The sequence below is a fragment of the Octodon degus genome, unplaced genomic scaffold (assembly GCF_000260255.1).
Source record: "Octodon degus isolate 3935 unplaced genomic scaffold, OctDeg1.0 scaffold00047, whole genome shotgun sequence".
In the NCBI taxonomy this organism is placed as follows: domain Eukaryota; kingdom Metazoa; phylum Chordata; class Mammalia; order Rodentia; family Octodontidae; genus Octodon; species Octodon degus.
The window spans coordinates 9,829,035-9,843,786 of NW_004524623.1; the positions used below are offsets into that span (position 1 = coordinate 9,829,035).

Here is a 14,752-nt window from a genome sequence, read left to right on the forward strand (position 1 = left end):
ATTACATTGTATCTTAAGATTTTGATCCTAAATGGATACATTTAGGACTTTCTTTTCTTCATTTTTTAGTCTTAGTTGACCAGTCATGCCCCATCATCAACATTTGCTTGATTTGTGGAGTAGCTAAACCACAACCATAGACTTACAGATGTAAATTTAACTCAGGTGCTTCAAAATCTATCTGTCTATCTATCTGTCTATCTATCTATCTATCTATCTATCTATCTAATCTATCTAATAATTTTTCACCTAGTGAGTCTTAGGGGATTGGCCAAATCCTGGAGCTATAAAGACATTTATCTCCTTCAATTTCTGTTCGTCTCTTCTCCTTCCTCCTTGTTTTGGAGATGGAGGCCAGGGTATCATTCACATTTGATAAACATTCTACCACTATGCCCAATCCCAGCCCTTTTGCAAATAGGACACAGCTCAAGCTGGTACTCCAGTATCTTCTCAGATTGACTTAGTCACAAAGGCCATTTCTTTCATTTAGATGCGAGGTGTCTTTCTGCTCAGGTAAATCCTACTTTGAGTCCTGCTGTTTTCTCTACAATTCACAGCTTTTCTGGCATGAAAGTTACCTACTCTGAAAAGTAAATTTTTATTCATTCGGTTGGAGTGGTGGTAGTATGATAGTACATTACCTAAATTTTTTGAGTTGTCTGGATGAAAGACAGGTTTAACTCAATTACTCCTTCAGAGCAAAATTTGTCATTCATTACATTGTGTTCCTCACTAGCCAAATGATTAAGGTTCAATGTGAAGTACTTGGAACATGATGCACTATTTCTAATGAGTAACTAAAACCTAAAACCCCCTCTAACCAAAGTTAGTTGTCCTACATTTTTTGTGGTACCTGGGATCAAACTCAGGGCCTTGCACTTGCCAGGCAGGCACTTAAGCCACTGAGCTATCTCCCGGTTTGTCCTACTTTTAAGACTACAAGAAGTATTACTTCTTAAAATCTTTGACTTTTTTTTGAGAAATGATAGTTTATACTGGTATCACTTCCTAGGCCTGTAAGTAATTTGGCCTACCATTTATTAAGCATCAAATAGTTGGTCTCAAAATGACCAACTATTTTCAGGGCTTCATCTTTATGGATCTATTCACTTTTCATTAGCAAACATTTACTGTATACCCATTTTTTGCAAGTTTTTATGATGACAATAAAACATCAAGTGCTCTCAAAGGCTCTCAACCTTGTTTTACCAATTTAGCCCTATTATATTACCTATTTAATTTCTTGGAATGAAGACCAATTCCCTTTCTCATCCCATTGATTAGACATCTGACTCTCTGCTACTTAATTACTGCAGCATCTTGCTGCTCTGTTTTGAAAGTATTATGAAATACCAGCACTACCATGTTGTAGGAGTTTTAGAGTCATTATTTTTACTGTTATTATCAATATTTGATTCTTAAGTATAGAGTATTGTTTTTAAGGTTTAACTGTTTTCATCGAAGTACGTTATGAATAACGTATTACTTGTGTGAACAGGAGCAAAACATTATCTTACTTGATTTAGGTGCAACTATTCCTTTTTTGGATGAATTCAAGTTGGTGATATTTTTAATACTTTTGCATGTATAAGGGGATTGCAACTTCTGATACAGTCTCCTGAAGGTGTGTACTTTGTAAATGATACAATCAGCTTATTTGGAGGGACAATTCAATATACTCACATATTGTTGCTATATATTTATATGTTAAATATAAATATCTATACAATATATACACTTGTGCTCTCAGCACAAATATATATCTATATATAAATAGATAGATAGATAGATATAGATTTAGATATAGATGTAGATTTGTTTTCTGGCATTTCAGTGGTGAAGGTGTGATGCAGCTGCTTATTATTCTTTATTAAATATTTCCAGTTAAAAAGTAGTATCTTTTCTTTAAAGTTTTTATCTGGCTAGGTTTTTATGAAAAATCGACAATTTATAGCAATAATATGTAAAATGCAGTCATTAAATTAATAAGAATTTTGTTCTTGAATTAAGATTATTTATTTATTTTATTTATTTATTTTTTGGTGGTACCAGGAATTGAACTGAGATCCTTGCACTTGCCAGGGAAGCGCTTATTCCACTGAGCCATCTCCCCGGCCCCTTGAATTAAGATTATTTGAGCTATTATTAATTTCACAAATTAAAAAGCACAAGATTACTAGGACACCCCATAACCGTGTTAGTCCCTTCTGGAAGCTGATCAGTGTATCCCTTGGCATCCTTCCAGGTCAGAATGGCATGAGAAAGTTTTCCATTACAATTGGAGCAAAAATGGAAATTGTTAAAATGACTAGTCAATAGCTATTTACAAATAGTCTGAATGACGTACTACCAATGAAATATTAATGTGCCTTAATGAGTGTGGCTTTTGTGTCTTCAAAATACTAATGACTCTTAGTGACAGATATGAGACACGCTTGTGTACCTTTTTAAAATTTCTAAGTGGCAAATTTAATTTTATTGAAATGTCTCATCAACTTGTCAAAAACTTAAGCATAGGGAAGAAGGAAAATAGTCTTCAAGGCAGATCAGAGATAGTATTACTGAAAAGATGAAGGAAGTAGTACCTTTCAGAAGGTAAATCTGTGGATAGGATCCTGAGGAGACATTCAGAAGAGCAGGAAGGAGTTCATGTTAACCAGCAATGGAGAAGCAAGACTCTCACTAGACTGAATGTTTCCTTAGGTTGAAGGCTATTGTACCGCCTCTTTCAGCACCAAATTGTGGCAAACTTGAAGTACTGAGCAATAAAAGTCTAGCCAAAGCTGTACAGGAAATTATGGAATGAAGGTGAACAGATCGCTTAGGAAAGATTATAACATCTATGCTGAAAATTCATTTACTGAACTAAAAAGGATGCTGAGATCATAACTTAAGTTATAAATATAAGAAATTATGTTGGATAAGTGTTTGAAAGAAACAATGAAGGCGTCAGAAATCCACCAAAACAAAGTGAAGATAAGTGACATGCATGTTTTAAGAGGGTTGTGTGAAAGCCCACGACACACGGAAATTATAATTCCTAGTGACCTTTTTGAGGGGGAGGCTGGTATTAGAATTAGCAATTAGACAACCTTCTCAAATTATTTTGATTGACATTATGGGACACACATGCATGTTTGCTCTGTAAGATTCAGGATTACCATAATTAATGAAACCATGAAAGATTGTAACTGCTGCCATATCAATATTGTTTCATAGTTATAGTACTTGAAAAGGTCCACAACGTGAGGCTGCACGTGTGCACTGCATTTTGCACTCCAGCTTAGTGCTTTCTTCTAGCTGCATCACATCTTGGATAATACAAGACATCGTGGGTAATGCAAGACAGGACACATTCAGCTTGGATGCTGACAACGAAAGCCCAGCGGCTGAAGGATGTCGTCAGCACATAGATTCACAGTGTAGCCTACTTTCCCCATGTTTGTCCGAGAGGCCTTTGGCTCGTAAAGAAATGTGCAGAGGATTACCTGGAGTTATGGGAGGCTTATAAAATCATCTGAGATATTCTTATGGAAACATAATTGCCTTTGGAGTGTATCATTGATTAAAATTTCTTAGGGAATTTGTGGTTTGGCAGTGGATGAAATGGGGCTAACAGAGAATGAAATAGGAACATATAGAACACATTTTACTTACCTTTAAGGTTTACATGAAATGCCGCAATAACGTTGTATCAATAGAGATGCTTGCAGTTATGTGTTCATGTGGTACGTTGGTGAAATTGCAAACAAATACAGAAATAAACTTTTTGGATAGTGCTTGTTTCAGTATGGGCCTCAAGGGTGATTCTTTGATGTTTGCTCTTCAATGCCTACTGTGCATAGGTGTGTTTTCGAAAGTTAGATTTTAATACAAATAAACTGCTGTAACAAGCTGCACATGAACATGATTAAAATCTTAGGCATGTGTATTTTAAACGAGATTTGGAAATGTTAACTCATAAATACATTTCTAGATGAAAACAGTATTTGTTTTCACTAGCTCTTTGCTTTTATGTATTCTATCAGTATGATTTAGTTGAAATATGAACTAGTCAACTAAACGATGATGCAGTTCGTCAGTAAATCTTGATAAGAATTAACTGGAAAGCTGAAAATAATTTTCAGATGTTTTGGAACCTTAAAAACATATGGTATCAATATAAAACTTACAGAATAAAGACAAGTTAATGACATAGGAAAATAACCATACAAATAATTTCACAGATTTTTATTTTTATTTTTTATTTTTTAAATTTTATTTATTTATTTGTGTGTGTGTGTGTATGTGTGGCCAGCTCAGCCCACCAAGGGGTGGGGCTGGCTGGCATGTGGAGCTGGGAGATTGAACCGCGGTCCCTGTGCTTTGCTTTGCTTAGCTTGTTCTAAGTAGGTGCTTTAGACCACTGAGCCATCTCACCAGCCCTTTATTTTTATTTTTGCAGTGCGGGGGATTGAACTCAGGATCCTGTGCTTGCCAGGCAAGCACTTATTCTACTGAGCTATCTCCCCAACCCCCAGATAATTTTCAAAAATATGATGATATATGTTTACAAAAGATGATCGTTGCAGCATTACATTGTTACCATTTTACATAGATAAAACCCCACTGAAATTTCCCCTTGTATATTAACTTCTCTTGTTCCAGTTCTTGATCAGATTCCTTTATATTAACCTCTTGTCATGGTTTGAGTAAGTCATAAGAAGTAGGATCTAAACTTCCAACTCTGTGATGCTAGATGCACCTGCATCCCTTGTTCTTCCCTTCCACAGCAAGAGGATAAGTTTAGTATTGATTTTTGTGGTGTATTATTTAACATATAAGAGGTTAAATGCTTTTATTCATAGGGTAGTACTGATTTTGCAGACAGGTAAATCACAAATTATATGTTACATCATATTTGTTCATTTATGATAAATCCGTTGAGGTTGAATCAACACGGTCATAGAGACTGAAATCATTTGTACCCATAACTTTATTTCTGTCCTCTACGCTCACAGAACGCCACTAAAGCTACTAATAGCAAACTATTGCATGACATCCACATGCTTCAATCAGTGCATGGGCTGGTTTATGCACAGAAAACTGTCACATAGGACCTCGCGTATGGAAAACAGGCAGTAAGCATATATGAAATTAGACTATATTGATCATATAACTTCAGTCAGGCATTATTATCAGCATGAGTTAAAAAGTAGAAAATTGCCTTTATATCTATTCAAAGATAATTGTGAATATTAAAAACAGAAATAAACTATTGTTTTACATCAACTTGAAATTCCTGAGAAAAAGAAATATTTGCATATATACAAACACATATATGTTACACACCTGTATAAACATTTATGTCTATACTTCTGTTGATATATACATTTAATTCATAGCTTTTGGGATTTTAAAGTAAATATTCTGTGTGATCACCTCTGATTCACATAAAATTGAACTGCATTTTAGAGATATAATTGATCTATTTTGTGATCACAAAGATAAAGCCCATGTTGTATAGCACTTGTTCATAATTATGTAGTGTGAACCTATTTTTCTTTTCTTCTCTTTTTTTCCCTCTTCTTCTGTATTAAGGACAGGGTTGACAGGGTTAACAGGATCTCACTATGTAGAGCACACTCGTAGTGATTCTTCTGTTTTTCAGCTTCCCAAGTGCTGGCATTATAGGTGCATGCAAACTTGTGCAGTCCCAATTGCCATCTCAGTACACCTCTGGGGGCAGAGTCAACATGGCCCACCAGAGATTGAACCCCGGCTGCTGCGCTCTGCCTAAACAGGCGCTTTAGTCCACTAAGCTAGAGGGCCAGCCTTGAACCTATCTTTCTGTTTCCAGTTGTTTATTAGTAAGTTTTCTTTCTCTCTACCTATTCATACTTCTTAATCTGTGCATCTGACGATGTCACCACCTAACTCCAGCTTCATGGCTTGGCATAGATCATCCTTGATGATTTTTGTCCTTGTCTCTTTCTTTATGTTCATTACTAGTAATTTATTTTGTGCCACTTGCCACACCAAACTCTATGGATGAGCTACAAAACTGAAAGATCTTCTTGACTTTTTCCATGAATTCCTTTTGGTGCCAAATACTGTTTTCTCTGATTTCTTTCTAGAAAACTCAAATCATCCTTAAAAATCCAATTTAAGCTATTGCTTCAGAAGCTCTTCCTGCCCTCACTCGGGCAGAACAAATCACAGCTTTCTTGGTGTGTTCACACTATATCCTGAGCTTGCAATTTTATGTAGAATGGTTTGTATTTTCATATTTGTTTTCATCTTTGCCTCTGCTATTAAAATATTGGAGTGTAGACTTCATGTCTTGGTATGTGTCTGTCCTCAGAACTAGTCAGACCATCTCAGGTACAGCAGTACTTAATAAATATTTGCAGAACAGATTTACTTACTTAATCTTTGCGACCACACATGATTACAAATGAGGATGCCAGCGTACAAAAAGTTCGAGCATCTCACTCAAGGTCAAGCAGCAAGGGAGTGGCAGACATGATTTTTGCACTTCAGGGCTCTTTCAACAACTTTGCAGGAGTGTGCTTGTCTTTGCTCCTATAAATAGCAGAAGAGTCATTTATGTTCAGATCCATCCTCCTAGAAAATTAATTGAGTTCTTGTGACTGCTCTGATGCAAACTGTGTCTGTCTTGAGACCTTTTTTTTCTCTCTCTATGTTTGTGTATATCCCAACACTGTTCGAATTGGCTGAGTCTTGGATCACATCTTCTGGTCTTGGGTTTGATGTATGATATTTGATCATGATTCACATAACTCTCTGATTTTTTTGTCTGTCCTTTCTAGTGTTGAACTATCTATCTCACATCGCTCTTTGCTAAAATCAGTTAGCATCCCTTCTGGAACTTGCCTATACCTTTACCTTTTCCTGCCTTCCCACCCAACTCCTTTGACTGTTGCTATCCAGGCCACATTTTCTTTAAACTCTTTCAACTTTTCCTGAGGCAGAAGCCACATTGAGCTCTTTAGAGATATAATTTCTCAGCTGTATGTGATGCTGTCAAAAAAATTCTTAACTCTCTTCACATGTAATCCTAAATACTCATATATGAAATTCTAATATTACAAAAGTAATTTTTAAAAAGAATGGTTTTGCTTTGAAACTTCATAGGCATATATATGTATTGCCAAAAGAATTTCAACGCTTGCTCTTAGACCCAGGATTATAATACTGTCACTTGCAAAATGCCTACCTCTTTTGTATGTGCCCTTTGATTTTCCTTGCAACATGTCTGAAACTGATCTTTTTAGTTTGTAGTCCAAACTAGTACATTTTTTTTACTTTCCCATGTGTATCAGTACTCCATAACTTATTTTTAGAAATTATAAAAGCCAGTTGTTCAAATTTTCTCTCCTCTTGTGCAGAGAACCAAGACATCAACTCATCAATGTTTTTGCTTTTTCATTGTATCTCTGAGATCCAACTGTCCTTCATCCATGCTTTGTCCTAGTATGCCATTACCACACTCCCTTTCAGTACAACAGCCCTTCCTTTCTCCTGGAGGCTCAAGTAACAAGCCATCCTGTATTCCAAAGATAAGTCACTTTGCTTGAGACACTGTAAAAATAGATGAATAAGGCTGACCAAATAGCTCAGTGGATTAAAGTGCCTGCAAGCAGTCGAATCTACATACTAAGACCCTGTCCTAAATTCATAAAAAAAAGGAAGAAGAAATTGATTATTAAAGTGAACTTACACTGTTGGGACCATTTCTTTGAGCATCTCACAAATTCAGCCTTCTGGATTTTTGGAGGAAAGTACAACACCCTGATTACAGCACTGTTAAGTTTTTCTGTATCAGGAACTTTCAATATAGGTTTTGACACAGACAAGTTGGATTTTCAAAATGGAGAGTTTCTTTTTCTTTTCTTTTTTTTTGGGGGGGGGGCAGACCAGGGATGGAACTCAGACCCTGCGCTTGCAGGGAAGCACTTACTACACTGAGCCATCTCCCCAGCTCTGAAAGCTTCATTAATATAACTTTAAAATCAACACTTTTATAGAGCACAATGGCCAGGAAATAGTGCATTTGTGTTCCAGAATTATCCTCTTTACATTTTAGAAGTGGCTAGAACAGTTTCTGCAACAACTAACTGTATAATTGCTGCGGAAGATCATTGGAAGTCACTTATTAGTAGGGCTTGCTGCTTTATTAATAAAGTTATGTGTCCCTTTGGAGGTGCAGGCAAGTGTTAAAATGTACCTTATAGAGAACAGTGCTGAATACAAGTGATACTTAATATCTAAAGCCATTTTGATCCAGGAAGTACTTAAGTGTCAAAGCCACTTGGAACGTATTAAGCTTTTCCACAAACAAAGATTATGATATGAAAGCTGCTTTTGAAAAGTAAGCACCCATTCCATGTTCATAAATGAACTTAAAATAACAAATTGAAGGAAACAGTTGTTCAATTTTTAGGACAGCCAGTTAACTGCATATATTTTAATGTTAGTTTGCTCACCAGTGATCTGAGATCATGCTGAGATGAGAAAAACGTCCCCAAACTAAAATTTAATATATTGTGAAAAAACAATCTAAAAATAATAATTCCAGCTACAGTCTTTAGATCATATTTGTAATGTCTTATGGGTCCACTTTTCCTGGAATAGCTTAACCTGAGGAAGTATCCCCTGTGTTGGAAATTTTGTAGTTAGTTTTAATATGGGCCGTTGTCTGGAAAGAGCTGGGCTGTCTATGCAGATGTGAAGTATCTGGTTTTTCCACAAAACAGATGTTCGTTTTACATTAAAAACGCCACTGTACTTGTTTTGCACCATTTGTGTACACATGGTGGTGTCAATGCTGAGCCATAAGACGTAGGGACTGAAACGTGACCCTAATGAACAAATAGTCACACAGGCCTCAACAGGATATTAACATTTTCTTTTGGGGGAAAGTCCTCGTAGTTCTGTTAAAGTGGGTGCAGTCTGGCCAGAACTATCTCTCTCTTTTGTTTTCTTCACAATTTAAGGTATCGCTTTCTTCTGTGCTTTGCGCGTGCAGCCTTCCAGGGCCCGCACCCCTTGCTCGAATCTCTTACTGTCTTTTTTTTTTTTTTTTTTTTGAAGTCTTTCTTTTTTTATTTATATCTTGGTATTTAGTTTTTTCCCCATAATTTATTGAGAAACAAATAGCAATGAGATAATTTCAAATCAAATTGGTAGGACAGTTTCAATAATTAACACATTGCATAGATTCTTCCTAGTGGTTAATTGCTGTACAAGATGCAGACGTGATATCCTATTTACAAACACCATTACAACAAATCCCTCTATCCATGAAGAGAATGCAACTATATATCTATCCTAACCACTTTGAATACACAGATACAAAATGGACATTCATCTGTATCCCCCTTTTTTTTTTTGTTAAGTTCCATTATCTTAGTCTTTACGCACATGTGCTTGTCATTCTGTCGAAGCATGAAGCAATTCAGTGTTACATAATTTATATTTAATATGAAAGTTTCTTTATTTTATACCACTTTAAATATGACATCTTTAGCAAACCAAAGCACATTTATTAAATTTTAATGTTGATCAATACATACGTATGGTTGATAACTATTAAAAATTAAGATTGAGATGAGTCATTGTTTGAGGTTCATTTTGCATGTGGCCCTAAGCCAATGCTCGAACACCTTATAAGGAACCAGCAGGCAGAGTTTCTTCTTCATCCCGGAATCATACCTTCACTTGCTAGCTCTTACTGATCAAGGTGTTGATTGCTCAACTTAAATGTGGATCATAAATGTCATAATATTTTTTCCACAAATTCTGATTTCAGATAGTTTTAATATGTGTTTCAAAATTATGTGAGTAATAGGTTTGCATATTGCCTGAAGAAGCGTATTTGCCACTTTATTTTGGAATTGTTCGACTCTCTTTTATTCAGTGCTGGGAACTGATCATTTTTTTTTCTTATTTTCTAATTTCAAAGTCATTTGCCTCATATTTCTTTATGTGTGGATATCTACAGTTATTTTTAGGTGCTAGGAATAGTGCTTTGCTCATAATTAGCTTATGTCATTTTTGTCACTTAATTTAAGCTATATTTGAACTTCATCTTGTGGAGCCTTAACGATATGACATAAACTAATAATATATTTCTCAAATTAATTTCCTTACACAGTACAAAGTAAGGGGAGAAGATTGATGATTTAAAATTTAACAATAAGAATAAGAAGATAATGTTTAAATTTCTTAATTTAAATACCTTCAAGGTTATAGTAAGATCTCTTACAGGGGTCAGAGTGTAGTTTGGTGTTAAGAGTCAGTGCTGACTAAGCTATTAAAAATAAACTTGAAAGAATATAGTTGGGTGGCCATTTAATTAAATTATTAACTAAATGGAGTAAATCATTAAGCAAGTGAAGATGAGTAAAATTCTCTTTAAAGCCAGATTTTACACACACACACACACACACACACACACACACACACACACACACTTAAAGGAACCCATATATATTTAGTGAACTACTTTTTCCTTAGCATATTCAATTTTCATTTTCACTTTTAAATTCTAAGATTGGTGAACTCATCTAGAAGTTAGTACTCAGAAATAACTTATTTATGAGCTATCTCAAAACTCGAAGACTTCCTGGAGTAAGTTGTGAATTAGGTAGCACAATTTAAATGTTGAAATCTTTACTCTCTGGAAGGTTACTCATTAAGTCTCAACTATTTATGGACTATTTAGTCCTTGCTAACCCTTGCAACTTCTTCTTCTTTTCTTCCACCAATGAAGACAAACATCTAGGAAGGCTGAGAATAGCATGTTTGTTAGGAAGTTCGAACTGTCCCTTTAAAGTAGCTTTTCTTAAAGCAAATATCACAGAGGAGCACCTTGTCTCTAGTTTACTTTTAACTGAACCGATCTCTTTTATTAGAATGAATACTAATGTGCCATCATGCAAGAACTGGAAGTCTTATGACCTTATCTGTTTTCACTATCTAATGGAAATGGATTATTAATACTTAATGCTTCTGCTTTACATTCATTATTCTAAATTCACATGTACATTGACAAGTGTTGTAAATCGATGTAAAAATGTCTTTCTTTTGTTATGTCTTGGTCTCTTGGATTTTTTTCAGCAAGCAATATGCACAGAGGATAGAGAAGCAGATAGAGAACCAGCTGTTCTAGTAGACTAGAAATAAGTGATGTTAAATGGCAAGATAATATTCTATTGAATTTACTTAAAAAGTTTATTGGAGACAAATTGTGGTCGCAGTCCTGTAGAAGGCATAAGAAAGCTGCATCTTATCATTTTCATATGTGGCACTCCAATTTGCTCCAACCACTGTTAAAACAGACTTCACTGGTTTTTATGGAAAGTAGTTAGGGTCTGTTGCAAGCCATTGATCTTTGTTTCAGTTGTGCTCAAATCAGCTACCTCTATTTCAAAGGATCTTAATGGGAGTATTTAATTTCCTGATCTCTGTTGAGATTTTTGTCAAGATCTTCATTTACGTGACACCGACTTTGACCGTGTTATTTTGCATGTTCTGTTTTAGCCACGAACAGCCTGTGATATTGTCCTATCTGCTGTATTGCAGGAAAAGCAGAGGTTTCTGACAGATGTTCTACATGAAGTGATGCTGCTGGACGGATTGGCCAGCTCCCACCCAGTGTCCCAGGAAGTGCTACAAGCAACAGACATCGACAGGGTCTTTGACTGGATTGCATACAAAAAGGTGGGACTAGATTAGTAAGACCAAGTGCCAACTGGATATTTTACCATTGATGGAATCAGATTGATTCATGATAGAAGTATTGTTTTCCTTTTCCTCGTGGTGAATGGAAATGGATTGTGAATTACGAAACAGTCACTCAGGTCATGTTTTCTGAGTTAGACTTTGTGTTATTAATCAGTGAAATGGAGATGCATGTTTCCCAAATATTGCATAGAAATATTGAAGGTATTAATGAATAAGTGTTTAGAGATGATATAAAATTGCTATACAGATGGTGTTATGTAAATGTCAGTTATATTCTTATTAATAGGTAAATCGACCTATCTAGAGACAAATTATTTTCACCAATGCCCTTAAATACTGATATATTTTGATTGGCTAATGATAATGTATATGGACAGTGTTATGACACATGAAGTTTATAACTATTACATAAGGAAAATTTTGAAAATTAAGCATGTGTCTTGGATAACAAAATTTTAAAGAAGTCTTTCAGTGACTCAGAATAATTTAGAAAAATGACTACATATAAAATAAATGTGCTGATTTTTTTCCATTGTTACCTGAACTAGGGTTTTTCCCTGTATCTTTGTCCATTAGTTGATTCTGATTTTAACATGAAAATTTGCTTCTTAGTGATTATAGTTACTAGTCACTTAATAATTAAAATATGATTAAAGTCTACTGTCATATTTAGTGTGCATTCAATTAATTTTTTTTGAAATTCTGTTATTTTTATTGATTCAATAATGTCAGGTATTTTGGAAAATCATTAACATTAATTTTTCTATGAAATATGTTTGCACTTGATAAATACAAATCACAGAATAATGCACAAGTCCGTGATATGATAATTTGAATATTGGGCTTTATACTGAGATAATAACTATCTCAATGATTATTCATTAGTAAGGTAGTTTATAATATGCAAAGAAACAAACAGTTACTAACAGATTTCCTTTCAAGTAAATGATAATTGTATTGGCTCACAGAGGCTACTTTTGATGTCTTATAAGAATAATTTGTTTCCAAGATTTAGCTTTTACAAACTGTGCCGCTATACACATGGGTACACATACTGTGGTGTGATAAAAAGATGTGGTATTTTTATATAATGGTGCACTATTCTGCCACAAAGAAGGATACACTTGAGACATGTGTTGCTAAGTGGATGGACCTTGAGATCATACTCTAAAGTGAAATAAATCAAACACACATGTATAAATATTGCCTTATCTCACTGGTGTGAAAAACAAAGTATAAATAAGAACTTAATTGTATAAAAGATATGGTGAAATGGGAAGTGATTGCTTAAGAGGAAAGGGGAGCGAACTACGGAGGGGGAAATGAAGGAAGTGAAAATAACAAATGAGAAATGAAGGATAAAATGGAAACAAAGACTTTGTAAATAAGAAGGGGAAGAGGCATTGAGGGAGGGCACATGAACAAGGGCAAAAGACACATCAAGGTAGATCGCCCACAGGTACAAATTCCCTTATGAAGAATGTGATCGTTATATGTGCCAAAATTGCTCTAATAAACCTAATTAAATTAAAAATGAAAAAAATAAATGAGAGTTTGGGGTTCATGGCATATTTACTTATGTATATTAATGAATGGACAAGTTTTTTTTAATATGATGGAGTGGGCTGGGTATATAGCTCAGTGGCACAGCCTGCCAAGCACAAAATCCTGAGTTCAATTCCAGGTACCAAAAAAAGAAAAGAGAAAAAAAATATGATGGAGTACAACTCAGCCATAAAGAAAGATAAACTTGAACTGTTTACTAATAAATAATGAACCTTGAGACTATCGCATATTTAATAGCGACTTGGACTTTCATATATTAAGGGTTTGGGCTGTTTCATTGAATATAAATTCAGTTTAAATATAATACAATGCAGAAAATAATGAGTTAATATATCTTGAAATAGGTTTAGAAATACATCTATAGTTGCTTTTCCTTATTCTCAATTCTAGAAGACTATAATTTCCAGTTTTATTTTAGCATGCATAAAGTCTGGAAAACAGATCGATTGAATATGTTATGAGTGTACTTTTACATACAATATCCATCCCAAATGCTAAAGATTCAAAGAATTTCAAATTTTTTCAAGAGGGTTGAGATTTCAGACATTAAGAAAGACTAAAAATAGAGTGCTTATTGGTTTACATTCTCTACATTTTATTTAAAGTCTTGGCAAATTACAAATGTAGAGAGTGAGCAAAGTATGCTACCACTCCGAGAATGCCTGTTCTAAGTGGTTCTGACCGAGTTGCCTTTACCCTTACTTTTTGTTTTTTTGGTGGAACTGGGGATTAAACTCAGGCCCTTGTGCTTGCCAGGCAAGCACTTATTCTACTGAGCCATCTTCCCAGCCCCTCTTACCCTTACATTTTATGATTTAAATACCACTTGACGCAGTTCTTGCTGTGTGGTTTCAGTTGGTGAGAGAATCCACCTATTTCCAATGAACATTTCTCAAGAAAAAGCAATTTACATTTTCTTTCTTTAATAGCTGCATTGATGTATGATTGAAACTCAATAAGCTGCATACTGGCATGTTTAAACAGTAGAATTTCTTATAATCTGACATGCATACACAGTGAAAGCACAATAATCAAGTTGAAAATCAACAAGCACTGAGAGAAGTTGTCTAATGTTCCTCTTTAATACTCTTTCCTATCTCTCTTTCATTAATCATGTTTTAACCTGTGGATTAGTTTGCATTTTCTAGAGTTTTATGTAAATGGATTCATATAATGTATCCTGTTTCTTCTTTGCCTTTTTTTCAGTCAGTATAAGTTTTTCAAGATACATGTAGTAGAAGAATATACAATTGTGAAGCTTATTTTTTTCATTCATTCATCTCGACATTGGTGTTGTGTTCAGTTTGAGGCTAGTGCTCATATTACTGCTTTGAATGTTCCTGTATCAGTGTCTGCATGTACGCTTGCTTTTGTTCCTTGAGGGTAAATACTTCAAGAATAGAATATCCAGGTTGCATCTTATATATGTTTA

At 34.8% G+C, this 14,752-nt stretch overlaps 1 protein-coding gene across 1 annotated transcript in view; it reads left to right on the top strand.

The window, feature by feature from the left end:
* Trhde (thyrotropin releasing hormone degrading enzyme) overlaps positions 1–14,752 on the top strand; it is a 462,867-nt gene that overhangs the window by 268,193 nt on the left and 179,922 nt on the right. Inside the window, exon 6 of the mRNA XM_004632174.3 lies at positions 11,593–11,730. Within this exon, the coding sequence (XP_004632231.2) occupies positions 11,593–11,730 (138 nt within the window). The remainder of the gene's footprint in view (positions 1–11,592; positions 11,731–14,752) is intronic.